The sequence below is a fragment of the Loxodonta africana genome, chromosome 11, assembly GCF_030014295.1.
Source record: "Loxodonta africana isolate mLoxAfr1 chromosome 11, mLoxAfr1.hap2, whole genome shotgun sequence".
NCBI classification, from domain to species: domain Eukaryota; kingdom Metazoa; phylum Chordata; class Mammalia; order Proboscidea; family Elephantidae; genus Loxodonta; species Loxodonta africana.
The window spans coordinates 60,293,585-60,320,430 of record NC_087352.1 but is presented as its reverse complement, the minus strand read 5'-3'; the positions used below and the strand labels follow the sequence as shown (position 1 = coordinate 60,320,430).

General features: G+C 39.6%; 1 protein-coding gene across 1 annotated transcript in view; it reads left to right on the top strand.

The window, feature by feature from the left end:
* Positions 1-16,246: 16,246 nt before the first annotated feature.
* Positions 16,247-26,846, top strand: part of KATNAL2 (katanin catalytic subunit A1 like 2) — a 94,089-nt gene continuing 83,489 nt past the window's right edge. The window contains exon 1 of the mRNA XM_064294556.1: positions 16,247-17,754. Coding sequence (XP_064150626.1) covers positions 17,704-17,754 — 51 coding nt within the window. The 5' untranslated portion in view covers positions 16,247-17,703. The remainder of the gene's footprint in view (positions 17,755-26,846) is intronic.

Genomic DNA, 26,846 nt, shown 5'->3' with positions numbered 1-26,846 from the left:
AAATGAGTGGATTGAGCAAGCAACCAGAGATGAGGGAAGATGGATGCCAGGCCACATGAGATCTCCAAGGAACCAAGAACAGAAGCTGAAAAGAGAAAAGGACCTTACCCCAGAGCCAACAGAGAGAGAAAGCCTTCTCCTAGGGCTGGTGCTCTGAATTCGGACATCTAGGTTCCTAAACTGTGAGAAAATACATTTCTGTATGTTAAAGCCACCCACTTGTGGTATTCTGCTATAGCAGCACTGGAGAACTAAGACACCCACAGAAATACACACCAAGTCATATAATAAAACTTCAGACAACTAAAGACAAATTCTTGAAAACAGCTAGAGAGAAATGGCACTTCACCTATAGAGGAAAAACCATTAGAATGACAATGGATTTCTTGTAAAAACATGGAGGCCAGAAGAAAATGAAACATATTCCAATGCTTTAAGAAAAGAACTACCAACCCAGAATTCTACACCTAGTGAAAATACCCTTTATGCATGAAGGTGAAATCAGAATATTTTCAGATTTAAAAAACTAAGAGACTTCGTCGCCAGCAGAGCTATACTAAAAGAATGGCTATATGAAGTTCTCAAAATAGAAAGAAAAAAAAAAAATGGAACATCAGGAATGAGAAAAGAACAATATACAGAGTAAAAATATATGTAAATAAAATACATTAACCTTCTCCTCTTGAGTTTTCTAAATTATGCTAGATGGTTGAAGCAAAAATTATAACTTTGAATGAATAAAAAAGTGAAAGAGATTAATCCAGGGTAATGCTTGAGAAAGGCAAGGGGGAAAGGGAACAGGAAAAGAAAGGGTGAGCCTTTAGAATGCAATGAGGGTCTGACATTAAAAAAAAAAAAAAAAATCCAAAGAAAATACCGCAAAATGTCAAGATTTAACAGAACCAGAAAGTGTATATACCAATATAATAATTCTCAATATTTGTTTGCTTGAAACTTTTCATAATAAAACCCAAAATACATCCTAAATCTGACCACTCTTCACTGCTTCCGCTGTGTTGCCACCATCATCTCTCACCTGGATAAGTGCCGTGGGCTCCTATCTCATCTCCTTGCTTTCTATCTTGTTCCCTTACAATCATTCTCCGTACCAAACCAAAAACCAAACCCAGTGCCGTCGAATCAATTCCGACTCATAGCGACCCTATATATACAACCAGAATGATCTTTGTAACATGTAAGTCAGATCACACCATCCCCCGTATTCAAAAACTTTCAAAGGGTCTACATCAGTCTAAAAATAGAAATCAAACAGATTCTTTTTCTTGCGAATTTGTGCTGAGTGATGTATAAGCTAAAGAAGTTTGCGGATGAGTCATGTTGATGGCAGGCCACTTCTGAGTGATGTGAACAGCTGCTTAGGTCTCTGAAGCTGCACTGGGCTCCGTCCTTTCTGAAACCTTGTTGCTCAACGTTTCCTTAGCTTAACTACGTAAGATACCCCACTACCCTTCCAGTAAAATCTACTCCCTTCATTTTTAAACTAATATGGGGAGATTTCTTTGTTTTGTTGATTATTCATTCTCCCGAAAAAACAAAAAAGCAATCTTTTTTTTTTTTTTTAATTCTGCTTTAGGTGAGAGTTTACAAGTTAGTTTCTCATACAAAAATTTATACACACATTGTTATGTGACCCTACTTGCTATCCCTATGATGTGACAGCATACTCCTCCTTTCCACCCCAGATTTCCCGTGTCCGTTAAACCAGCTCCTATCCATTTCTGCCTTCTCATCTCGCATCCGGACAGGAGCTGCCCGTTTAGTTTCCTGTATCTACTTGAACTAAGGACCAAACGCTTCACGAGCCTCATTTTATGTCTTTTAGTCCAGTCTAAGAGAGTCCAGAGGCCATGTGTTCTAGGGTTCCTCCAGTCTCAGACCATTAAGTCTGGTCTTTTTACTAGAATTTGAGTACTGCACCCCACTTTTCTCCGGCTCCTTCAGGGACTCTCTGTTGTGTTCCCTGTCAGGGCGGTCATTGGTGGTAGCTGGGCACCATCTAGTTATTCTGGTCTCAGGTTGATGAAGTCTCTAGTTTATGTGGTCCTTTTCGTCTCTTGGGCTAATATTTTCCTTGTGTCTTTGATGTTCTTCATTCTGCTTTACTTTAGGTGGTTTGGGACTCATTGATGCATCTTAGATGGCTGCTCACTAGGTTTTAAGACCCTCGACGCCACTCATCAAAGTTGGATGCAGAACATTTTCTTATTAAACTTTATTATGCCAGTTGACCTAGATGTCCTCTGAAACCATGGTCCCCAGACCCCTGCCCCTGCTACTCTGTTCCTCGAAGTGTTTGGTTGTATTCAGGAAGCTTCTTAGCTTTCGGTTTAGTCTAGTTGTGCTGACTTCCCCTGTATTGTGTATTGTCCTTCCTTTCACCTGAGGTAATTCTTGTCTACTCTCTAGTTAGTGAAGTCCCCTGTCCCTCCCTCCCCACCCTGGTAACCACCAAAGAATGTTTTCTTCTGTATTTAAACGTTTTCTTGAGTTCTTATGACAGTGGTCTCATATAATATTTGTCCTTTTGCAACTAATTTCACTCAGCAAAACACCTTCCAGGTTCATCCATGTTATGAGATGTTTCTTGGATTCATCTTTATTCTTTATCGTTGCATAGTATTTCATATGTGAATATACCATAATTTGCTTATTTATTCATCCGTTGATGGGCACCTAGGTTGTTTCCATCTTTTTTGCTATTGTGAACAGTGCTGCAATAAACATGGGTGTGCATATATCTATTAATGTGAGGGCTCTTATTTCTCTAGAATATATTCCAAGGAGTGGGATTGCCAGATCATATGGTACTTCTATTTCTAGCTTTTTAAGGAAGCACCAAATCAATTTCCAAAGTGATTGTACCATTTTACATTCCCACCAGCAGTGTGTAAGTGTTCCAGTCTCTCCACGACCTCTCCAACATTTCTTGTTTTGTGTTTTTTGGATTAATGCTACCCTTTCTGGGGTGAGATGGTATCTCGTTGTAGGTTTGATTTGCATTTCCCTAATGGCTAATGATCATGACCATTTCCTCATGTATCTGATAGTTGCCCAAGTGTCTGGTTTGGTGAAGTGGCCGTTCATATCCTTTGTCCATTTTTTAATTGGATTATTTGTCTTTTTGTTGAAGTTTTGCAGTATCTTGTAGATTTTAGAGGTTAGACCCTGATCAGATATGTTGTAGCCAAAATTTTTTTCCCAGTCTGCAGGTCGTCTTTTTACTCTTTGGTGAAGTCTTTGGATGAGCATAAGTGTTTGATTTTTAGGAGCTCCCAGTTATCTAGTTTCTCTTCTGGTGTTCGTGCATTGTTAGCTGTGTTTTGTATTCTGTTTATGCCATGCATTAGGGCTCCTAGCATTGTCCCTATTTTTTCTTCCATGATCTTTATCGTTTTAGGTTTTATATTTAGGTCTTTGATTCATTTTGAGTTAGTTTTTGTGCATGGTGTGAGGTATGAGTCTTGGTTCATTTTTTTGCAGATGAATATCCAGTTTAGTTATGCCAGCATCATTTGTTAAAGAGACTGTCTTTTCCCCATCTAACTGATTTGGGGCCTTTGTCAAATATCAGCTGCTCATATGTGGATGGATTTATGTCTGGATTCTCAATTCTGTTCCATTGGTCTATGTATCTGTTGTTGTACCAGTACCAGCCTGTTTTGACTCCTGTGGTGGTATAATTGGTTCTAAAATCAGGTAGAGTGAGGCCTCCCACTTTGTTCTTCTTTTTCAGTAATGCTTTACTTATGCGGAGCCTCTTTCCCTTCCATATGCAGTTGGTGATTTGTTTCTTCATCTCATTAAAAAATGTCATTGGAATTTGGATGGGAATTGCATTGTATCTATAGATCGCTTTTGGTAGAATAGACATTTTTACAATGTTAAGGCTTCCTATCCATGAGCAAGGTATGTTTTTCCACTTGTGTAGGTCTCTTCTGGTTTCTTGTGGAAGTGTCTTGTAGTTTTCTTTGTATAGGTCTTTTACATCTCTGGTCAGATTTATTCCTAAGTATTTTACCTTCTTGGGAGCTACCGTAAATGGTGTTGATTCGGTGATTTCCTCCTTGATGTTCTTTTTGTGGTGCAGAAGAATCCAAATGATTTTTATATGTTTATCTTGTATCCTGACACTCTGCTGAACTCTTCTACTAGTTTCAGTAGTTTCCTTGAGGATTCCTTAGGGTTTTCTGTGTATAAGATCATGTCATCTGCAAATAGAGATACTTTTACTTCTTCCTTACCAATCTGTATACCATTTATTTCTTTATCTAGCCTAATTGCTCCGACTAGGACCTCCAGCACGATGTTGAATAAGAGTGGTGATAAAGGGCATCCTTGTCTGGTTCCCAATCTCAAGCAGAATGCTTTCAGGCTCTCTCCATTTAGGATGATGTTTGCTGTTGGCTTTGTATAAATGCTCTTCATTATGTTGAGGAATTTTCCTTCTATTCCTATTTTGCTGAGAATTTTTATCATGAATGGGTGTTGGACTTTGTCAAATGCCTTTTCTGCATCAATTGATAAGATCATGTGGTTTTTGTCTTTTGTTTTATTTATGTGGTGGATTATATTGATTGTTTTTCTATTGTTGAACAATCCATGCATACCTGGTATGAATCCCACTTGATCATGGTGAATTATTTTTTTGACATACTGTTGAATTCTATTGGCTAAAATTTTGTTGAAGATTTTTGCGTCTAAGTTCATGAGGGATATTGGTCTGTAATTTTCTTTTTTGTGGAGTGTTATCTGGTTTGGGCATCAAGGTTATACTGGCTTCATAAAATGAGTTTTGGGAGTATTCCCCCCAAAAACAAAATTACAGACCAATATCCCTCATGAATTTAGATGCAAAAATCCTCTGAAATACCTTTAGTAGTAGTGTGTTGGAAACCCTGGTGGTGTAGTGGTCAAGTGCTACAGCTGCTAACCAAAGGGTCAGCAGTTCAAATCTGCCAGGCGCTCCTTGGAAACTCTATGGGGCAGTTCTACTCTGTCCTATAGGGTCGCTATGAGTCGGAATCGACTCAACAGCACTGCGTTTGGTAGTGTGTTAACTCTTCTCTGAAAGTTTGGTAGAATTCTCCAGTGAAGCTGTCATAGCCAGGACTTTTTTTTTTGTTGGGAGGTTTTTAATAACCTTTTCAATGTCTTCTTTTGCTATGGGTTTATTTAGTTTTTCTACCTCTGTTTGTGTTAGTTTAGGTAAGTAGTGTACTTTTAGAAATTTGCCCGTTTCCTCTAGGTTTTCAAACTTGTTGGAGTACAGTTTTTCCTAGTATTCTGTTATGATTCTTTTAATTTCAGTTGGGTCTGTTTTGATATTGCCCATCTCATTTCTTATTCGGGTTATTTGCGTCCTCTCCCGTTTTTCTTTTGTGAATTTGGCCAATGGCTTATTGATTTTGTTGATCTATTCAAAGAACCAGCTTTTGTTCTTGTTAAGTCTTCCAATTGTTTTTCTATCCTCTGTTTCATTTATTTCTTCTGTGATTTTTATTATTTGCTTTCTTCTGGTGCCTGAGAGCTTGTTTTGCTGTTCTCTTTCTATTTGTTCAAGTTCTTGGGTTAACTCTTTGATTTTGGCCCTTTCTTCTTCTTGGACGTGTGCATTTATTGCTATAAGTTGACCTCTGAGCACTGCTTTTGCTGTGCCCCAAAGGTTTTGGTAGGCTATGTTTTTATTCTCATTTGATTCAATGAATTTCTTTATTCCATCCTTAATTTCTTCTATAACCCAATAGTTTTTCAGCAAGCTGTTGTTCAGTTTCCATGTATTTGATTTTTTTTTTCCTTCCTTTTTCTCTTATTGTTTTCTACTTTTATGGTTTATGCTCAGAAAAGATGCTTTGTAATATTTCGATGTTTTAGATTCTGTTAAGGCTTGCTTTATGGCCTAATATGTGGTCTATTCTGGAGAATGTTCCATGTGCACTGGAAAAGAAAGTATACTTGGCTGCCCTTGGGTCAAGTGTTCTGTATATGTCTATGGGTCAAGTTGGTTGATTGTGGCATTTAGATCTTCCATATCTTTTATGAGCTTCTTTTTGGATGTTCTGTCCTTCACTGAAAGTGATGTGTTGAAATCTCCCACTGTTATTGTGGAGCTGTCTGCCTCTCTTTTCAGTGCTGTTAGAGTTTGTTTTATGTATTTTGGAGCCCTGTCGTTGGGTGTATAAGTATTTATGATGGCATGTCCTCCTGCTGTATTGACCCTTTAATCATTATATAGTGTCCTTCTTTATCTTTTGTGGTGTATTTTATTGTAAAGTCTGTGTTGTCAGAAATTAATATTGCCACTTGTATGAACTGAATTATGTTCCCCCAAAAATGTATGTGTCAACTTGGTTAGGCCATGCTTCCCAGTATTCACTGTTGTCCTCCATTTTGTGATTGTAGTTTTATGTTGAAAGCATTAGGGTGGGATCGTAACACCACCCTTACTCAGGTCACTTCCCAGATCCAAGGTAAAGGGAGTTTTCCTGGCGTGTCGCCTGCACCACCTTTTACCTCTCAAGAGATAAAAGGAAAGGGAAGCAAGCAGAGAGTTGGGGACTTCATACCACCAAGTAAGCAGCACCAGGAGCAGAGCACATCCTTTGGATACGGGGTCCCTGTGCCTGAGAAGCTCCCTGACCATGGAAAGATTGAGGACAAGGACCTCCTTCCAGAGATGACAGACAGGGAAAGCCTTCCCCTGGAGCTGACACGTTGAATTTGGACTTTTAGCCTACTTTACTGTGAGGAAATAAATTTCTCTTTGTTAAAGCAATCCACTTGTGGCATTTCTGTTATGACAGCACTAGATGATGAAGACACCACTCCTGTTCTTTTTTGATTGTTGTTTGCTTGATGTATTTTTCTCCATGCTTTGAGTTTTAGTTTGTTTGTGTCTTTAAGTCTAAGGTGTGTCTCTCATAGGCAGCGTATAGACAGATCATGTTTTTTTTTTTTTTTTTAATCCATTCTGCCACTCTCTGCCTCTTAATTGGTGCATTTAGTCCATTTACATTCAGCATAATTATTGATTGGCATAAGTTTAGTGCTGTCAATCTGATGTCTTTTTGGGGGGGTTGTTGACAGTGTCTTTGTTCCATGTAATTTTCTGTGCTGAATTGCTTTTCTTTGTATATATTTTTTTCCTCTTTTTCGTTGATTTGGTATTTGCTGAGTCCTTATATTTTTCTTGTTTTTTTGTTTTGATGTGTAGGATTGTTAGTTTCCTTTGTGGTTACCTTAATATTTACCACTATTTTTCTAAGTTTAAAACAATCTTTTATTTCTTTATATTGCCTTGACTTCCTCTCCATATGAAAGATCTATGACTACATTTTTTAGTCCCTCTTTTTTGTTTTAATGTTGGCATCTTTTACATAACGACATCTCCATTTCCCTGTTTTGAGCATTTTAGCTTTGATTTATTTTTGTGATTTCCCTATCTGGGTTGATATCTGGTTGTCTGTCCCATGTTCTAGTTTTGGGTTGTTATCGGATGTTGTTGACTTTGTAACTGGAGGACTCCCTTTAGCATTTCTTGTAACTTTGGTTTGGTTTTTGCAAATTCCCTAAACTTCTGTTTGTCTGGAAATGTCATAATTTTGCCATCATATTTGAGAGACAGTTTTGCTGGATATATAATTCTTGGCTGGCAGTTTTTTTTTCCTTCAAGGAAAAAAAAAATATATGTCATCCCATTGCCTTCTTGTCTACATGGTTTCTGCTGAGTAGTCTGAGCTTAGTCTTACTGACCGTCTTTTGTAGATGACTTTTCATTTATCCCTAGCTTTTCTTAAAATTCTCTATTTATCTTTGGTGGGCAATTTTGATTATTGCATGTCTTGGTGATTTTCTTTTGGGATTTACCTTGTGTGAAGTTCCATGAGCCTCTTGGATAGATATCTGCAGACAATCTCTTGATCAAGGAGACTTGGCTAAGGTGGACTTCGTCTCATTTAATGCATTGTCTCATTTAATCCTTTAAACACTATGAGATAGATATTACTTTTCCCATCTTAAAGGTAAGAAAATAAAGCTTGGACAGGTCCAATACCTTTCCTAAAATCACAGACCAGTAAGTGATGGGGCAAGATTCCAATCCTGGCCTCTGTGGCTCCAGAGAGGAGTGCTGACCGTCATATGTTACTGTAGGAAGAGCAGCGCTGGGACTATCGTGGAGATGATGGCAGAAAGAAAGGGCAAGCATTTTGACACTGTTTAGGGTAAATTTAAAAACAACACTGATAACAGTGATGGGGCAAAAATCAGATTTCACTCTGTTTTTGAATCAGATCCAGTAGAAGTATTTTATTCTTTTAGAATTTCAACAATTGTTGGCAGAGAGAAATATACCAACAAATATACCAACATAGAATGTCTGTATGATTAAAATATTCTCTCTTCCCATTGACAGAGCTAACAGTTATTAAAGAATGGCAGGATATGTTTTTTTAGATACAGAAAAAAATGGAGTTTTGACATATATGTTCAGAGATGATTTATAGTTGACTGTCACAAGATTGGAAACCCTGGTGGCATAGTGGTTAAGTGCTATGGCTGCTAACCTAAAGGTCGGCAGTTCAGATCCACCAGGCGCTCCTTGGAAACTCTATGGGGCAGTTCTACTCTGTCCTATACGGTTGCTATGAGTCGGAATCAACTCAATGGCAATGGGTTTGGTTTGGTCACAAGATTTGTCAGTCTTGAAAGCTCCCTCTCATTCTTACATGCCTAGTACTCTGCTGATGGTGGTTTGATGTGAGGTTGTGAATATAGAATTCCAAGGTTTTGGATTGAATTGTTTCCCCCCAAAATATGTGTTGGAACCCTAAAGCCTATACCTGCGGATGTAATCCCATTTGGAAATAGGGTTTTTGTTTTGTTAATGATGCCATACAAGTGTAGGTGTGTCTTGAATCTACTCATTTTTGAGATATGAAAAGAGCAGATTAGGTAGAGAGAAGTAAGCATGAACAGAAGGAAAGATACATGCCAAGTGGAGACTGCCAAGCAACCTAGAATCACCAAGCAATCAAGGAATGAAAGAGACCTTCCTCCAGAGCTGACAGAGCTTCAGTCTGTGAACTCTTATAAAATCATACCACAACTCATCTGTCAGTTTGTCATACTGTGGTGGTTTGCGTGTTGATGTGATGCTGGAAGCTATGCCACCGGTGTTTCAGATACCAGCAGGGTCACCCATGGTGGACAGGTTTCAGCAGACCTTCCAGACTAAGACAGACTAGAAAGATGGACCTGGTGATCTACTTCTAAAAAAAAAATTGGACAATGAAAACATTATGAAAAGCAGAGGAAGATTGTCTAGTATAGTGCTAGAAGATGAGCTCCTCAGGTTAGAAGTCACTCAAAATACAATTGGAGAAAGGGCTGCCTACTCAAAGTAGAGTTGACCTTAATGACATGGATAGAGTAAAGCTTTCGGGACCTTCATTTACTGATGTGGCATGACTTAAAATAAGAAGAAACAGCTGCAAACATCCATTAATAATTGGAATGGGCAATGTATGAATTATGTGCCTCAGTCATCTAGTGCTGCTATAACAGAAATACCACAAGCAGATGGCTTTAACAAAGAGAAGTCTATTCTCTCACAGTCCAGTAGGCTAGAAGTCTGAATTCAGGACACCAGCTCCAGGGGAAGGCTTTCTCTCTCTGTTAGCTCTGGAGGAAGGTCATTGTGATGCATCAGTCTTCCCTTGGTCTGGGAGCATCTCAGCATAGGCATCTCAGGTCCAAAGGATGCAGTCTGTTCCCAGCACTGCTTTCTTGGTGGTATGAGGTCCTTGTGTCTCTCTGTTCACTTCTCTCTTTTATATCTCAAAAGAGATTCGCTGAAGACGCTATCTAATCTAGTAGATCTCATCGATATAACTGCTAAAAATCCATCTCATTACATCATAGTGATAGGATTTACAACATATAGGGAAATCACATTAGATGACAAAATCACATTAGATGGCAATCATACAATACTGGGAATCATGACCTAGCCAAGTTGATGGATATTTTTGGGGCACACAATTCAATCCATTACATCATAAATCTAGTAAAATTAGAAGTTGTCAAAAAAGAAATGGGACAATATTTTTTTAGGTGAAGGAAAGGACAACACATACCACAGGGATAGTCAGTACAACTGGACTAAACCAAAAACAAAGAAATTTCCTCAATACAACCAAAAGCTTCAAAGGCCAAAGTATCAGGGATGGGGGCCTGGGGGCCATGGTTTCCAGGGACATCTAGGTCAATTGGCATAATAAGATATCCTAAGAAAACGGTCTGCATTCCACTTTGGTGAGAGGTGTCTGGGGTCTTAAATGCTAACGAGTGGCCATCTAAGATGCATAAATTCGTCTCAACCCACCAGAGGCAAAGGAGAAGGAAGAACACCAAAGACACAAGGTAAATATGAGCCCCAAAACAGAAAGGGCCACATAAACCAGAGACTCCATCAGCCTGAGACTGGAAGAACTAGATGGTGCCCAACTACCACTGATCACTGCCCTGACAGGGAACATAACAGAGAATCCGTGATGGAGCAGGGGAATAGTGGGATGCAGATCTTAAATTCTCGTAAAATGCCCAGGCTTAATGGTCTAACTAAGATTGGAGGGACCCTGACGGTCATGGTCCCTGGACCCTTTGATAGTCCAGTAATGGAACCATTCCCAAAACCAACAGGGATTGGTCTGGACTATAAGATAGACAATAATGCTGGTGAGGAGTGAACTTCGTGGCTCAAGTAGACACATGAGACTATGAGGGTGACTCCTATCTGGTGGTGAGATGAGAAGGAAGAGGGGGACAAGAGCTGGTTGAATGGACACGGGAAATTCAGGGTGGAGAGGAGGAATGTGCTGTCTCTTTAAGGGGAGAGCAGCTGGGAGTGCATGGCGGGGTGTATAGGGCTTTTTATATGAGAAACTGACTTGATTTGTAAACTCACCTAAAGCACAATAAATAAATATTTTAAAAAATGAGATGGAACACAGAAAGATCAATATCCTAGGCATTAGTAAGCTGAAATGGACTGGTATTGGCCATTTTGAGTCAGATAATCACATGGTCTACTATTCTGGGAATGACATAGTGAAGAGGAATGGCATCGCATTCATTGTCAAAAAGAACAAGATCTATCCTGAAGTACAAAACTGTCAGTGATGGGATAATAAAGGGTCACTACGAGTCGGAATCGACTCGACGGCACTGAGTTTGGATTATAAGAAAAACCAGTTATTCAAATTTATGCACCAACCACTAATGCCGATGATGAAGAAATTGAAGATTTTTTAACCAATTTCTGGAGTCGGACATTGATCACACATGTAATCAAGATGCATTGATAATTACTGGTGATTGGAATGTGGGAATTGGAAACAAAGAGGAAGGATCAGCAGTTGGAAACTACGGTCTTGGTCATAGAAGCAATGCCAGGGATTGCATGATAGAATTTTGCAAGACCAACAACTTCTTCATTGCAAATACCTTTTTTAAACGACATGAACTGCAACTCTACACATGGACCTTGCCAGATGGGATACACAGGAATCAAATTGACTACATCTGTGGAAAGAGATGATAGACAAGCTCAATATCATCAGTCAGAACAAGGCCAGGGCCCAAATGTGGAAGGGAACATAATTGCTCATATGCAAGTTCATGTTGAAGTTGAAGGAAATTAAAACAAGTTCACGAGAGCCAAAGTACAACCTTGAGTATATCCCACTTGAATTTAGAGACCATCTCAAGAATAAATTTGATGTATTGAACACTAATGACCAAAGACCAGACGAGTTGTGGGATGACATCAAGGACATCATACATGAAGAAATAAAAAGGTCATTAAAAAGAGGATAAAGAAAGAAAAGACCAAAATGGATGTCAGAAGAGACTCTGAAACTTGCTTTTGAATGTAAAGTAGCTAAAGCATAAAATTGCTAACAGAAGATTTCAAAGGGCAGCTCCAGAAGACAAGTATTGTAGTGAAACATGGAAAGACCTGGAGTTAGAAGTCCAAAAGGGAAGGACACACCTGGCATTTCTGAAGCTGAAGGAACTGAAGAAAAAATTCAAGCCTTGAGGTGCAATTTTGAAGGATTCTATGAGCAAAAATACTGAACAACTCAGGAGGCATCAAAAGACGATAGAAGGAATATACAGGATTACTGTACCAAAAAGAATTGGTCGACGTTCAGACATTTCAGGAGGTAGCATATGATCGAGAACTAATGGTACTGAAGGAAGAAGTCCAAGCTGCACTGAAGGCATTGGTGAAAAACAAGGCTCCTGGAATTGACGGGATACCAATTAAGACGGAAGTGCTCACTCATTTATGCCAAGAAATTTGGAAGACAGCTAGCTGGCCAATCGACTGGAAGAGATCCATATTTGTGCTCATTCCAAAGAAAGACAATCCAACAGAACGTGGAAATTATCAAATAATGTCATCACTATCACACACAAGTCAAATTTTGCTGAAGATAATTAAAAAATGTTCGCAGCCGTACATTGACAGGGAACTGCCAGAAATTCAAGCTGGATTCAGAAAAGGACATGTGTCTTAGTCATCCAGTACTGCTATAACAGAAATGGCTTTAACAAAGAGAAATTTATTTTCTCACGGTCTAGTAGGTTACAAGTCTAAATATAGGGCATCGACTCCAGGGGAAGGCTTTTTCTCTCTATCGGCTCTGTAGGAGGGTCCTTGTCCTCAATCTTCACTGGTCAAGGAGCTTCTCAGGCGCAGGGGCACCGTGTCCCAAGGATGCGCCCTGCTCCTGGTGCTGCTTTCTTGGTGGTATGAGGTCCCCCACTCTCTGCTTGCAGGCCACACCCCAGGGAAACTCCCTTTACCTTGGATCATGGAGGTGACCTGAGTAAAGGTGGTGTTACAATCCCACCCTAATCCTCTCAACATAAAACTACAATCACAAAATGGAGAACAACCACACAATACTGCGAATCATGGCCTAACCAAGTTGACATATACTTTTTGGGGGACACAACTCAATCCATGACAACATGGAATGAGGGATATCATTGTTGATGACAAAGAGATCTTGACTGAAAACAAGGAATACCAGAAAGATGTTTACCTGTGTTTTATTGACTATGCACAAGCATTTGACTGTGTGGATCGTAGCAAATTTTGGGTAACATTGGGAAGAATGGGAATTTAAGAGCATTTAATTGTGCTCATGAGGAATCTGTACATGGATCACGAGGCAGTCGTTCAAACAGAACAAGGGTATACTGCATGGTTTAAAGTAAGGAGAGGTGTGTGTCAGGGTTGTATCCTTTCACCATACTTATTCAGTCTTTGTGCTGAGCACGTAATCCAAAAAGTCCAACTATATAAAGAAGAACATGGCATCAGGATTGGAGGAAGACTTATTAGTAACCTGCGATATGCAGATGACCCAATCTTGCTTGCAAAAGTCAAGAGAGTTTGAAGCATTTACTGATGAAGATCAAAGACTACAGCCTTCAGTATGGATTATACCTCAACATAAGGAAAGCAAAAATTCTCACAGCTGGACCAATAAGGAACATCATTGATAAATGGAGAAATATTGAAGTTGTCAAGAATTTCATGTAACTTGGGGATCCACAATCAACATCCAGGGAAGCAACAGTCAGGAAATCAAATGATGTAGTGCATTGGGCAAATGTGCTGCAAAAGACCTCTTTAAAGTGTTAAAAAGCAAAGATGTCACTTTGAGGACCAAGGTGCACCTGACCCAATCCATGGTATTTTCGATTGCCTCATATGCATGCAAAAGCTGGACAATGAATAAAGAAGACTGAAGAAGAATTTTTGCATTTGAATTATGACTTTGGCAAAGAACGTTGAATATAGCATGGACTGCCAGAAGAACAAACAAATCTGCCTTGGAAGAAGCACAGTTGGAATCTTCATTAGAAGCAAGGATGGCAGGACTTTGTCTCACATACTTTTGACATGTTATCAGGAGGGACCAGTCCCTGGAGAAGGACATTATGCTTGGTAAAGTACAGGGTCAGTGAAAAAGAGGAAGACCCTCAACAAGATGGATTGACACAGTGGCTGCAATGATGGGCTCAAACATAGCAATGATTGTGAGGATGGTGCAGGACTGGGCAGTGTTTTCTTTCTGTTGCACATAGCGTGGCTATGAGTCAGAACCGACCTGATGACACCTAACAACAATAAAATAACAACTGGCATTTAAAAAGAGAAACAGAAAATATCGAAGCGCATCACACAAAGTAAGCACTAAGTATTTTAGGGAACGTGTGTTAGATGTATGTGTGCATGTATCTATATATATATAATGAGTCACCGTGTAAAATACATTTTCTTACTGTCTTACCTTTAAATGTTTGAAAGCACCTGATCTACTGGAGGAGAGTTTTATTTACCTTGTATAGGTCAGTACCTTCTGAAGGAAAATTACCCACTCAACAAATACTTTTGAATCTGTTAGGTGCCACAAGTGTGATAGAAGCAAATAAATTAATAAGAAAAATATAAGTCCCCTCAAGTCATTTACAGTCTAGTGCAATGTTTTTCAAATTGTCAATTGTCACTCATTAGGTAGTTATAAAATCATAACATGCTTTCAGTTAACAAAAGGAAGAAAAGAAATTGAGAAGAAGGATGTCTTAGTCACCTAGTGCTGCTATAACAGAAATACCACAAGTGGATGGCTTCAAAAAAGAGAAGTTTATTCTTTCACAGTCCAGTAGGCTCCCCCCACTGCCGTCGAGTGGATTCCAACTCATAGTTAGAAGTCTGAATTCAGGGCACTGGCTCCAGGGGAAGGCTTTCTCTCTCTGTGGGCTCTGGAGGAAGGTTATTGTGATACATCAGTCTTCCCTTGGTCTGGGAGCATCTCAGGGCAGGAACCTCAGGTCCAAAGGAAGTGCTCTGCACCTGGCCACTGTTTTCTTGGTGGTATGAGGTCCCCCACTCTCTTCTTGCTTCCTTTTGCATTTATCTCTTGAGAGATAAAAGGTGGTGCAGACCACACCCGAGGGAAACTCCATTTACATTGGATCAGGGATGTGACATAAGGGTGGTGTTACAATCCCACCCTAATCCTCTTTAACATAAAATTAAAATTACAAAATGGAGGACAATCACAGAATACTAGGAATCCTGGCCTAACCAGTTGACGCACATTTTTAGGGGGGACACAATTCAATCCCTGAAAGAGGAAGAGAAGAAGAAAAACAAAATATCATATTCCATCTCTGTACTAAGGCCATTTCATTAAACTTGTTTCAGTTTTATGCATATATATGTGTTTTCTGCATCCCAATGTAAAATGTATTTCTTAATGTGGGTCTTGGTTACAGAAGTTTGAAAGCCAGTGTAGTCAAGTGGAAGATTTTTATTTAAGAAAAACATGATCTTAAATTTAGAAGTAAGGCAAACAAGACTACAGTCTGTAATTTCAATGTTTTACTATAGCATTGTTTAAGAAGCCCAACCAAGGATTATTTAATTATCTAGAGCAGCACTATCCAATAGACCTTTCTGTTATCAGCAATGATGGAAATGTTCTCTATCTGTGCTGTACAGTACTGTAGTCACTAGGTAAATGTGACTACTGAATACTTGAAATGCGGCTAGTGTGACTGAACTGAATTTTAAACTTAATTTTTAATTAGTTAAAATGTAAATGTAAATAGCCAAATTGAGAGAAATATACTTTTGTTTTTTACTTTGCTGTTTATTATTAATTAAGAGCTCTGACTCTGGAAATCACAGGTTAACTTATGGCTTTTTGTCCTTTGGAAAAGAAAATTTCAAAGGTTATGGTTTTGTTGCCCTGTGGGACATTAACCAGCATTGTATCTAACCTACCAATCTTTTCTTAATGTTATTTTCTCAAAATGCCTATAAATACCCAGTTGCTCAAAATGCTCTGGAACCAGCTTTACCATCTTACTGGTTCCCCCATTTCTGAGCTGAGTGAAATCTTTGACATGTGCTCATTCATGTCAAAGAAAATTGTGTTGTTGAGGTTTTGCAAATAATATTTTGACAAAACAATGTGGTAAATGTGGTTTGAAAAGTATGTTGAAGAACCAGGAACTAATTCTCTTTATCCCTAATGTCTGCCTGGGGTAAGTGTGGTGATTGTTTAGAAAAACTCCACTGAATTATCCTAGAAGATGATTTCTTAGCTAAGTCTTACAGGCAACATAGGCTTTTAACGGGCAAAAGGGGTGGGAGCGGTCCTCCAAGCAGATGAAACTAATAATGAGTGGTTCACAACCAATGTAAGCAGTTTGCTTTTGTTGGAGTGCCTATGTGAAGGTGGGAGTGAGATGGAACAGGAGGGTGGGGCAGTGTGGTATAGTGAAAAGAGCACTGACTTCAGTCAGGAGACCTGAGTTTGAATCCTAACCCTATGTTGTTGGATAGCCTAGAAGTGGTTAATAAGGCTTCTTGAGCCTCTGTTTCCACAACTGTAAATGGGGGCATTAACGCCTTCTTCATGGGTTGTTAGGATTAAATTAGATAACCAAACAAATCACATAGTATATTGTCTGGTGCAATAAATGTTTAACAAGTTACAGCTGTTATTACTAATGACAGAGTTAGTCAACAATTTCAAATGGTGCCAAGTTGAAAGAAGAGAAAGAGTATAAAATAATCTAAAATTGGATTTGCCAGTGAGGAAGTTATTGAGGACTTCTCGCAAGAACTGTTTTAATGGAGCAGGGGCAGAACGTGTTGAGAAATGAACGGGAGGTGAAAAAGTGGGGAAAAGGCTAGGCAATCCTTTCAGAAAGCTTGCTGGGAATGGGAGAGAGGTGATTCAATTCAACAACTATAAGATGAAGCGGATTTTAGATCGGGGAGACTTAAATATTTCTGTATTCTGAGGGGAGAGAATGGATGAAGAAGGCTGAAGATAATGAAGAGGGTATGGTTTAGAATAGCATTCACAGCCAAGAGAGACAGGAAAAGACATTGAGAACATAGAGTAATTTAAATATGAAGAAAAATTGGAGCAGAAGAAAATGTGGAGTCTATGTTTGACAGCTTGTAATAAGAGTAGGTCTGATGTGAAGGGAGCTGGAAGAGAAGGGAAAGCCTGAAGCACATTTTGCACTTTAGAAACCCTCTGAGAGCCACAGTCTATAGCAGATTCTTCCACTCTAAGGACTACAGATAATCTCAAAGGAAAGCGGGAGGAAACTGCCAAGCCTTAACTTAATGGGGGAAAAAGGCCGGATGTCAAAGTATAATCTTAGGAACATAAGCAGTGGGTCACAAAGGCCTGAACATGTGCTGAAATAAAGGACAAATACTATCGCTCAGAAGCTTGAATGAACCAGCTCTTCAGAGACTGAGAACGACGAGATCCAAAACAACTGCAAACCGCCCCGCCCTCCGCACGAAGACCTGCCAATCATCCCCTCTCTGTCCCTGATTGGTCAGCGTCACGCAAACCGTGACGATTACAGCACGCTTTGCCAAACATTGATTGGCATGATAAAGAATCTACCTGTCGCCGATGATTGGCTGACCTGTCTAGGCTCTGGCCTATCCTGAAAGGGGCGGGCTGGTTAAGAGTCAGGTTTCCCGAGCCGCATTCCTCGCATGTACTGGTCAGCCTGGTAACTGGCTTCTTCTATCATTTCTCTCAGGCCCTAACACAGCTTCCAATGGAGCTTTCTTATCAGACCCTGAAATTCACGCATCAGGCACGGGAAGCGGTAAGGAAAGCTTAAACGAAAAAGAACTCCTTTCCCCTTGTTGATGAGGGTCGATTATTCGCGAGTCTCCGGTTGCTAGGGCGACAGTCTGGGCCACCCGAAGGGCGCATGCGCAGTGTGGCACCCTAGGCCCCACTGGCAAAGCCCGGGGGCTGGGCTTCAGGCGGTGTTGGGGAAAGGCTGGATGTGGGACCAAAGGGGTTTTGAGGTGACATCGGGTCTGTGAAAGGGATGATAGGGTCTGTTCGTGACTGAGGAAATGTAATGGTGAGGGGAAGGTATTATTAGACAGATTGATGGGCGAGTGGATTTGGGGAGTGATCAAAATGAGAGTTTTGAAAGGCAGGAAGGTACTGACCTGGGAGTTAGAATACCGGGTTCTGGCCCGGACTCGCCTTTCCCAAGCCAGAGAGACATTACGCGTTTAATTCCCCTCTCGAGCTTCTGATCCCCATTTGAAAGTAGGGGAATTCAGTTGTAATCCCTTTCACACGAACTTTACAATACACAAAGTAGTTTTCTGTTGTCTGTATAGGCTCCTAACTGGCCCGCAATACTTTCCACAACAATGAACATGCACTGAGGACATACTATAGGCCAGGCACTGGGGGAATAAAAACAGCGCTTTAGGGAAGTGAAAAAAAGGGAGGTACATGAAATTAAAAAAACAAAACAAAACCACTAATATCTGGGCTCCACTGCCAGAGATTCAGATTTTGTGGTTTGGGGTGGGGCCTGGGCATTTTTTTTTTTTTTTTTTATTCTCACCGTATTTAATTAAAGTACTTGATCTTTCTAAGCCTTGGTTGTTAAAAGTATCTTTTAAAAATAAAAAGAACACTTGCTCACGATAGAAAAACCAGAAAATTATAAAAATAAAATAAAAATAACCCATAATCCCAATACCCAGGAGATAATCACTATTAGCATATTGAGTATTCTCTAATAATATTTTTCCACATCTATTTTATATTTTTATAAAATACTGAGCATGCCAGGGATAGTTTTATATACTATTTTTTCCGCTAGACATATTATGAGCATTAGTTTCTGGGTTTTTTTTTTTTAATTTTTATTGTGCTTTAAGTAAAAGTTTACAAATCGAGTCAGCCTCTCATAGAAAAATTTATATACACCTTGCTGTATACTCCTAATTGCTCTCCACCTAATGAGACAGCACAGTCCTCCCCTGCACTCTCTATTTTCCTGTCCATTCAGCTAGCTTCTGACCCTCTCTGCCCTCTCATCTCCCCTCCAGACAAGAGATGCTGACATAGTCTCATGTGTCCGCTTGATCCAAGAAGCTCACTCTTCACCAGTATCATTTTCTATCCCATAGGCGGGTCTAATCTGTGTCTGAAGAGTTGGCTTTGGGAATGGTTCCTGTCTCGAGCTAACAGAAGGTCTGGGGACCGTGACCTGCGGGGTCCTTCTAGTCTCAGTCAGACCATTAAGTTTATTCTTTTAATGAGAATTTGGGGTCTGCATCCCACTGCTCTCCTGCTCCCTCAGGGGTTCTCTGTTGTGTTGCCTGTCAGGGCGGTCATTGGTTGTAGCTGGGCACCATCTACTTCTGGTCTCAGGCTGATGTAGTCTCTGGTTTATGTGGCCTTTCTGTTTCTTGGGCTCATAATTACTTTGTGTCTTTGGTGTTCTTCATTCTCCTTTGCTCCAGGTGGGTTGAGACCAATTGATGCATCTTAGATGGCTGCTCACTAGCGTTTAAGACCCCAGATGCCACTCTCCAATAGTGGGATGCAGAATGTTTTTTTAATAGGTTTTATTATGCCAGTTGACCTAGATGTCCTCTGAAACCATGGTCCCCAAACCCCTGCCCCTGCTATGCTGGCCTTTGAAGCATTTGGTTTATTCAGAAAACTTTGCTTTTGATTTAGTCCAGTTGTGCTGACCTCTCCTGTATTGTGTGTTGTCTTTCCCTTCACCTAAAATAGTTCTTGTCTACTAATTAGTGAATGCAGCTCTCCCTCCCTCCTTCCCCACTCTTGTAACATTCAAAGAATATTTTCTTAACTGTTTAAACTATTCCTTGAATTCTTATAATAGTGGTCTCATACAATATTTGTCCTTTGGCAACTGACTAATTTCACTCAGCATAATGCCTTCCAGATTCCTCCATGTTATGAAATGTTTCACAGATTCATCACTGCTCTTTACCGATGCCTAGTATTCCATTGTGTGAATATACCATAATTTATTTATCCATTCACCTGTTGACGGGCACCTTGGTTGCTTCCATCTTTTTGCTATTGTGAACAGTGCTGCAATGAACATGGGTATGCATATATCTTTCATGTAAAGGCTCTTAATTCTCCAGGATATATTCCAAGGACTGAGAATGCTGGATCATATGGTAATTCTATTTCTAGTTTTTTAAGGAAGCGCCAAATCGATTTCCAAAGTGGTTGTATCATTTTACATTCCCACCAGCAGTGTATAAGAGTTCCAGTTTCTCCTCAACCTCTCCAACATTTATTATTTTGTGTTTTTTGGATTAATGCGAGCCTTGTTGGAGTGAGATGGAATCTCAGTGTAGTTTTGATTTGCATTTCTCTAATGGCTGATGATCCTGTGCATTTCCTCATGTATCTGTTAGCTACCTGAATGTCTTCTTTAGTGAAGTGTCTGTTCATATCCTTTGCCCATATTTTAATTGGGTTGTCTTTTTGTAGTTGAGTTTTTGCAGTATGATATAGATTTTAGAGATCAGATGCTGATCGGAAATGTCATAGCTAAAAACTTTTTCCCAGTCTGTAGGTAATCTTTTTACTCTTTTGGTGAAGTCTTTGGATGAGCATAGGTGATTTTTTTTTTTTTTTAATTTTTATTGTGCTTTAAGTGAAAGTTTACAAATCAAGTCAGTCTCTCACAAAAACTTATATACACCTTGCTACGTGCTCCCAATTTCTCTCTCCCTGATGAAACAGCTGGCTCCCTCCCTCCACTCTCTCTTATTCTGCCCATTCTGCCAGCTTCTAACCCCCTCTACCCTGTCATCTTCCCTCTAGACAGGAGATACCAACATAGTCTCAAGTGTCCACCTGATCCAAGAAGCTCACTCCTCACCAGGATCCATCTCCATCCCATTGTCCAGTCCAATCCCTGTCTGAAGAGTTGGCTTTGGAAATGGTTCCTGTCCTGGGCCAACAGAAAGTTTGGTTTAGTCCAGTTGGGTGATTGATTTTTAGGAGCTCCCAGTTATCTCGTTTCTCTTCTGCATTGTTAGTAATGTTTTATATACTGTTTATGCCATGTGTTAGGGCCACTAGCATTGTCCCTATTTTTTCTTCCATGATCTTTATCATTTTACGTTCTACATTTAGGTCTTTGATCCATTTTGAGTTAGTTTTTGTGCATGGTGTGAGGTATGGGTCTTGGTTCATTTTTTTGCATATTTTGGATATACAGTTATGCCAGTACCATTTGTTGAACAGACTATCTTTTCCCCATTTAACTGACTTTGGGCCTTTGTCAAATATCAGCTGCTCATATGTGGATGGATTTATGTCTGGATTCTCAATTCTGTTCCATTGGTCTATGTATCTGTTATTGTACCAGTACCAGCCTGTTTTGACTCCTGTGGTGGTATAATAGGTTCTAAATCAGGTAGAGTGAGGCCTCCCACTTTGTTTTTCTTTTTTCAGTAATGCTTTACTTATCCCGGCCCTCTTTCTCTTCCATATGAAGTTCATGATTTGTTTCTCCATCTCATTAAAAAATGTCATTGGAATTTGAATCGGAATTGCATTGTATCTATAGATTACTTTTGGTAGAATAGACATTTTTACAATGTTACAATGTTAAGCCTTACTATCCATGAGCAAGGTATGGTTTTCCACTTATGTAGGTTTCCCTTGGTTTCTTGTAGTTTTCTTTGTATAGGTCTTTTACATCTCTGGTAAGATGTATTCCTAAGTATTTTTTCTTCTTGGGGGCTACTGTAAATGTTATTGATTTGGTGATTTCCTCCTCGATGTTCTTTTTGTTGGCGTAGAGTAATCCAACTGATTTTTGTATGTTTATCTTGTATCCTGATGCTCTGCTGAAGTCTTCCATTAGTTTCCGTAGTTTTCTTGAGGATTCCTTAGGGTTTTCTGTGTATAAGATCATGTCATCTGCAAATAGAGATATTTTTACTTCTTCCTTACCAATCTGTATGCCCTTTATTTCTTTATCTAGCCTAATTGCTCTGGCTAGGACCTCCAGCACAATGTTGAATAAGAGTGGTGATAAAGGGCATCCTTGTCTGGTTCCCGATTTCAAGCAGAATGCTTTCAGACTCTCTCCATTTAGGATGATGTTTGCTGTTGGCTTGCCCTTTATTATGTTGAGGAATTTTCCTTCTATTCCTCTTTTGCTGAAAGTTTTTATCATGAGTGGGTGTTGAACTTTGTCACATGCCTTTTCTCCATCAATTGATAAAAACACATGGTTCTTGTCTTTTATTTCATTTAAACGATGGATTACATTAATTATTTTTCTAATGTTGGACCATCCCTGCATACCTGGTATGAATCCCACTTGGCCGTGAGGAATTTTTTTTTTTTTTTAATATGTTGTTGAATTCTATTGGCTAGTACTGCTTTCGTTGTGTCCTAAAGGTTCTGATAGGAAGTGTTTTTATTCTCATTGGATTCTATGAATTTCTTTATTCCATCTTTAATGTCTTCTATGACCAAGTCGTTTTTGAGCAGGGTATTGTTCAGTTTCCAAGTGTTTGATTTCTTTTCCCTACTTTTTCTGTTATTGACTTCTACTTTTATGGCCTTATGGTCAGAGAGGATGGTTGGCAATATTCTGATGTTTTGGATTCTACTAAGGCTTGCTTTATGACCCAATATGTGGTCTATTCTAGAGAATGTTCCATGTGCACTAGAAAGAAAGTATACTTGGCTGCTGTTGGGTGCAGTGTTCTGTATATGTCTATGAGGTCAAGTTGGTTGATCATGGCATTTAGATCTTCCATGTCTTTACTGAGCTTCCTTCTGGATATCCTGTCCTTCACCGAAAGTGGTGTGTTGAATTCTATTATTATTGTGGAGCTGTCTATTTCACTTTTCAATGCTGTTAGAGTTTGTTTTATGTATCTTGCAGCCCTGTCATTGGGTACATAAATATTTAATATGGTTATATCCTCCTGGTATATTGTCCCTTTAATCATTTTATAGTGTCCTTCCTTATCCTTTGTGGTAGATTTAACTTTTAAGTCTATTTTTCAGAAATTAATACTACCACTCCTGCTCTTTTTTGATTGTTGTTTGCTTGATATATTTTTTTCCATCCTTTGAGTTTTAGTTTGTGTCTCTAAGTCTGTGGTGTGTCTCTTGTAGGCAGCATATAGACGGATCATGTCTTTTTTATCCACTCTCTGTCTCTTTATTGGTGCATTTAGTACATTTACATTCAGTGTAGTCATAGATAGGTATGAGTTTAGTGCTGTCATTTTGATGTCTTTTTTTGTGTGTGGTTGACAATTTCTTTTTCCCACTTAATTTTTCATGCTGAGTAATTTATCTGTTGTCTTTTCTTCTTATTCGTTGTTGTTGATTTTGTTTCTGCTGAGTCCCTTTTTTTTTTCTTGTATTTTATTTTGATGAGTAGGATAGTTAGTCTCCTTTGTGGTTACCTTAATATTTACCCCTATTTCTGTAAGTTGAAACCTAACCTTTATTTCTTTATATCACCTTGTCTTCCTTTCCGTAGGAAAGAACTATGACTACATTTCTTAGTCCCTCTTTACTGTTTTAATGTTGTCTTTTTTTTACATAATAACATCGTTGTTTCCCTGTTTTGAGCGTTTTTTTTCCTTAATTTACTTTTGTGATTTCCCCTTCTGGGTTGACATCTGAATGCTCTGTCTTGGGATGATACCTGATATTACTGATTTTCTAACCAAAGAACTGCCTTTAGTATTTCTTATAGTTTTGGTTTGGCTTTTACGAATTCCCTAAACTTCTGTTTATCTGGAAATGTCCTAATTTCACCTTCATATTTGAGAGACAGTTTTGCTGGATATATGATTCTTGGCTGGGAATTCTTTTTCTTCAATGCTTTATATAAGTCACCACATTGTCTTCTTGCCTGCATGGTTTCTGTCGAGTAGTCTGAGCTTATTCTTATTGACTCTCCTTTGTAAGTAACTTTTCATTTATCCCTAGCTGGTCTTAAAATTCTCTCTTTATCTTTGGTTTTGGCGAGTTTGATTTTAATATGTCTCGGTGACTTTCTTTTAAGATCTTCCTTATGTGGAGTTCGATGAGCCTCTTGGATAGATATCTTCTCATCTTTCATGATATCAGGGAAGTTTTCTGCCAACAAATCTTCAACAATTCTCTCTGTATTTTCTGTTATGCCTCCCTGTTCTGGTACTCCAGTCACTTGTAGGTTATTCCTCTTGATGGAGTCTCACGTGATTCTTAAGTTTTCTTCATTTTTTTAAATTCTTTTATCTGATTTTTCTTCAAGTATGTTGGTGCCAAGTGCTTTATCTTCAAGGTCACCAATTCTGCCTTCCACTTGCTCAATTCTGCTCCTCTGACTTTCTGTTGAGCTAATTCTGTAATTTTATTGTTAATCTTTTGAATTTCTGATTGCTGTCTCTCTATGGATTCTTGTAGCTTATTAAGTTTTTCATTATGTTCTTGAATAATCTTTTTAATTTCTTCAGCTGCTTTATCTGTGTGTTCCTTGGCTTGTTCTGCGTATCGCCTGATCTCTTTCCTAATCTCATTCTTGATGTCTTGAAGAGTTCTGTACATTAATCTTTTGAATTCTGCATCCAGTAATGCCAGAAAGTCACCTTCATCCAGAAGATCCATTGATTCTTGGTTTTGAGAGCTTGTTGAGGCTATCACGGTCTGTTTCTTTATGTGACTTGATATTGACTGTTGTCTCCGAACCATCTGTAAGTTATTGTATTAGTTTATGTTTGCTTACTGTATCCTAGCTTCTTGCTTTGTTTTGTTTTGATATGCCCAAATGGATTGGTTGAGTGAGCTAGCTTGATTATTTTCTCCCTTGAAGCTTTGACATCCTGTCACCAGATGGCTAGAGCTGTTATCATGTATATCAGTCTAGGAGTCCTTTCACTTTTCTTGTATGAATTCAGCTCAGGTGTCCAAGTAGCTGATCATCAAGTGTGTGGTACAGGTTCTGTCCTACAGTCTTAGAGGGGTAGGAGTGATTGGTGTAGGTACCAGTATCTGGTTGCAGCAGAGGGTCACGCTCTGAACAAGGCAGGGGGCTGAGAACCATCCCCCGAATGTTCGTAAGGAAAGCGTGTCCCTGTTCCTTAGAGCATACAGGTGGGTGGGTTCTGCAGCAGGACCATGGGCACCCAGTGGTTTTGTTTGTAAGGACTGGGAGGTACCAGTTATCTTTGGACTCCTGTCCAGGTGGCTGGGTGACCTGAGTGGAGCCACCAGTCCTTATGCCCCTGATATGGGCAGGTGAGGACCCTATTTAATAGGCAAAAAAAAAAAGGCAAAGCAGTGTCAAATACCAAACACTCACCTCTTCACCGCACAGCTGAAACGGTTGCAATCTGCCAACAAGGGCCTATTCTTCTGAAATAGGCCCACACGGGTCCATGCAGGGGGGAAAGGTATTCAAAGTCCATGGACCGTTTATACCTGGACAGGAACCACTTCTGTCCTGAGTCTCCCTCCCCCTGCCACTCAGTCTGTTTTCTAAGGTTGCCTTTGATGTTCAGGGCTCCTAGCTTGCCATAAATGTAATTGTTTCACTTGTGTTTTTGGGTCTTTGATTTAAGAGGGATCGCAGGAAGCATCTGGCTATTCCCCCATCTTGGCCCTGCCTGGGCACTGGTATTTTTAAAAGCTTAGCAGTTTATTATGATGTGCAGCCAAGATTATGAACCACTGCTGTAGTATCTCACACCTTTAAAAAATACTAATACAAAAAAACCCTGGATTTGGCCTCACATCCCCCTGTACTTACGAACCTCTGTCTATTTCTCCTCAATTTTTGGAAAGAGTTGCTTCACTTGTTGATACTTGTCACCTCTGGATTCCTTTAAACCCATCAAATCCAATCTGGCTTCTACCCACCAACAATGGATGCTTTTTAGCCTCCATCTTACTTGACTTAACTGAGTAGTCCATGTGGTTGAAGCTCTTCTCTTGATTTCTGTCTTATACATTCTCCTACTTTTTGTTCTGTCTCTCAAACCATTCTTCACTTCCTTAGCCAGGGCTTCTTTTGACCTGACTTCTAGATCTTGGAGTTTGCTGGGACTTGGTCCTGTGCCCAGTTCTCTTCTTAGTCTATAGTCTTGTATTAGATCAGTAATTCTCAAAGTGTGGGCCTTGAACTACCTACAACAGAGTCCTTTAGGTTGATTTTTAATAAAGCAGATTCCTGGATCTCACCAAGACTTATTGAATCAGAAACACTCTGGGATGGAGTCTTGACACTTGCATTGTGAACACATACCCCAGGTTTGAAAACCTCTGGCTTAGATGGTCTCATCTGCTTCCATGACTTCCAATTCCATCTGTATGCCAACAGCTCCCCCAAACTGACTCTAGACTTCTTTGCTGAGCCCCAGACCCATGTGGCCTCCTAGCAGATAGAATATAGAGAGAACAATGCATCAACTGATTACTTGACATATCCACTGGAAAATCTCAAGTATCTGTATGTTAACTTGTTTAATAACTAACTTTTAACTTTCCTCTCTAAAGTGTGTATCTTTCCCAGTCTTCTTCCCATCTTGGAATGTGAAGCTACCCTCCATCTAGTTGCTCAAGTCAGATTTTGGGGAGTCATCTCACAGAGCTGGGTGGGTTCAAACTGCTGACTTTTGGTTAGCAGCTGATTGCTTAGCCTTTGCAGGACCAGGGCTCTTTTCCAAGGCTCTATGTCATATGAGGAAACCCTGGTGGCATAGTGGTTAAGAGCTACGGCTGCTAACCAAAAAGTCAGCAGCTGGAATCCAGCAGGTGCTCCTTGGAAGCTCTATGGGGCAGTTTTCCTCTGTCCTATAGGGCCGTAATGAGTCGGAATTGACTTGACGGCAACAGGTTTGGGTTTTTTTTGGTTATATTATATGA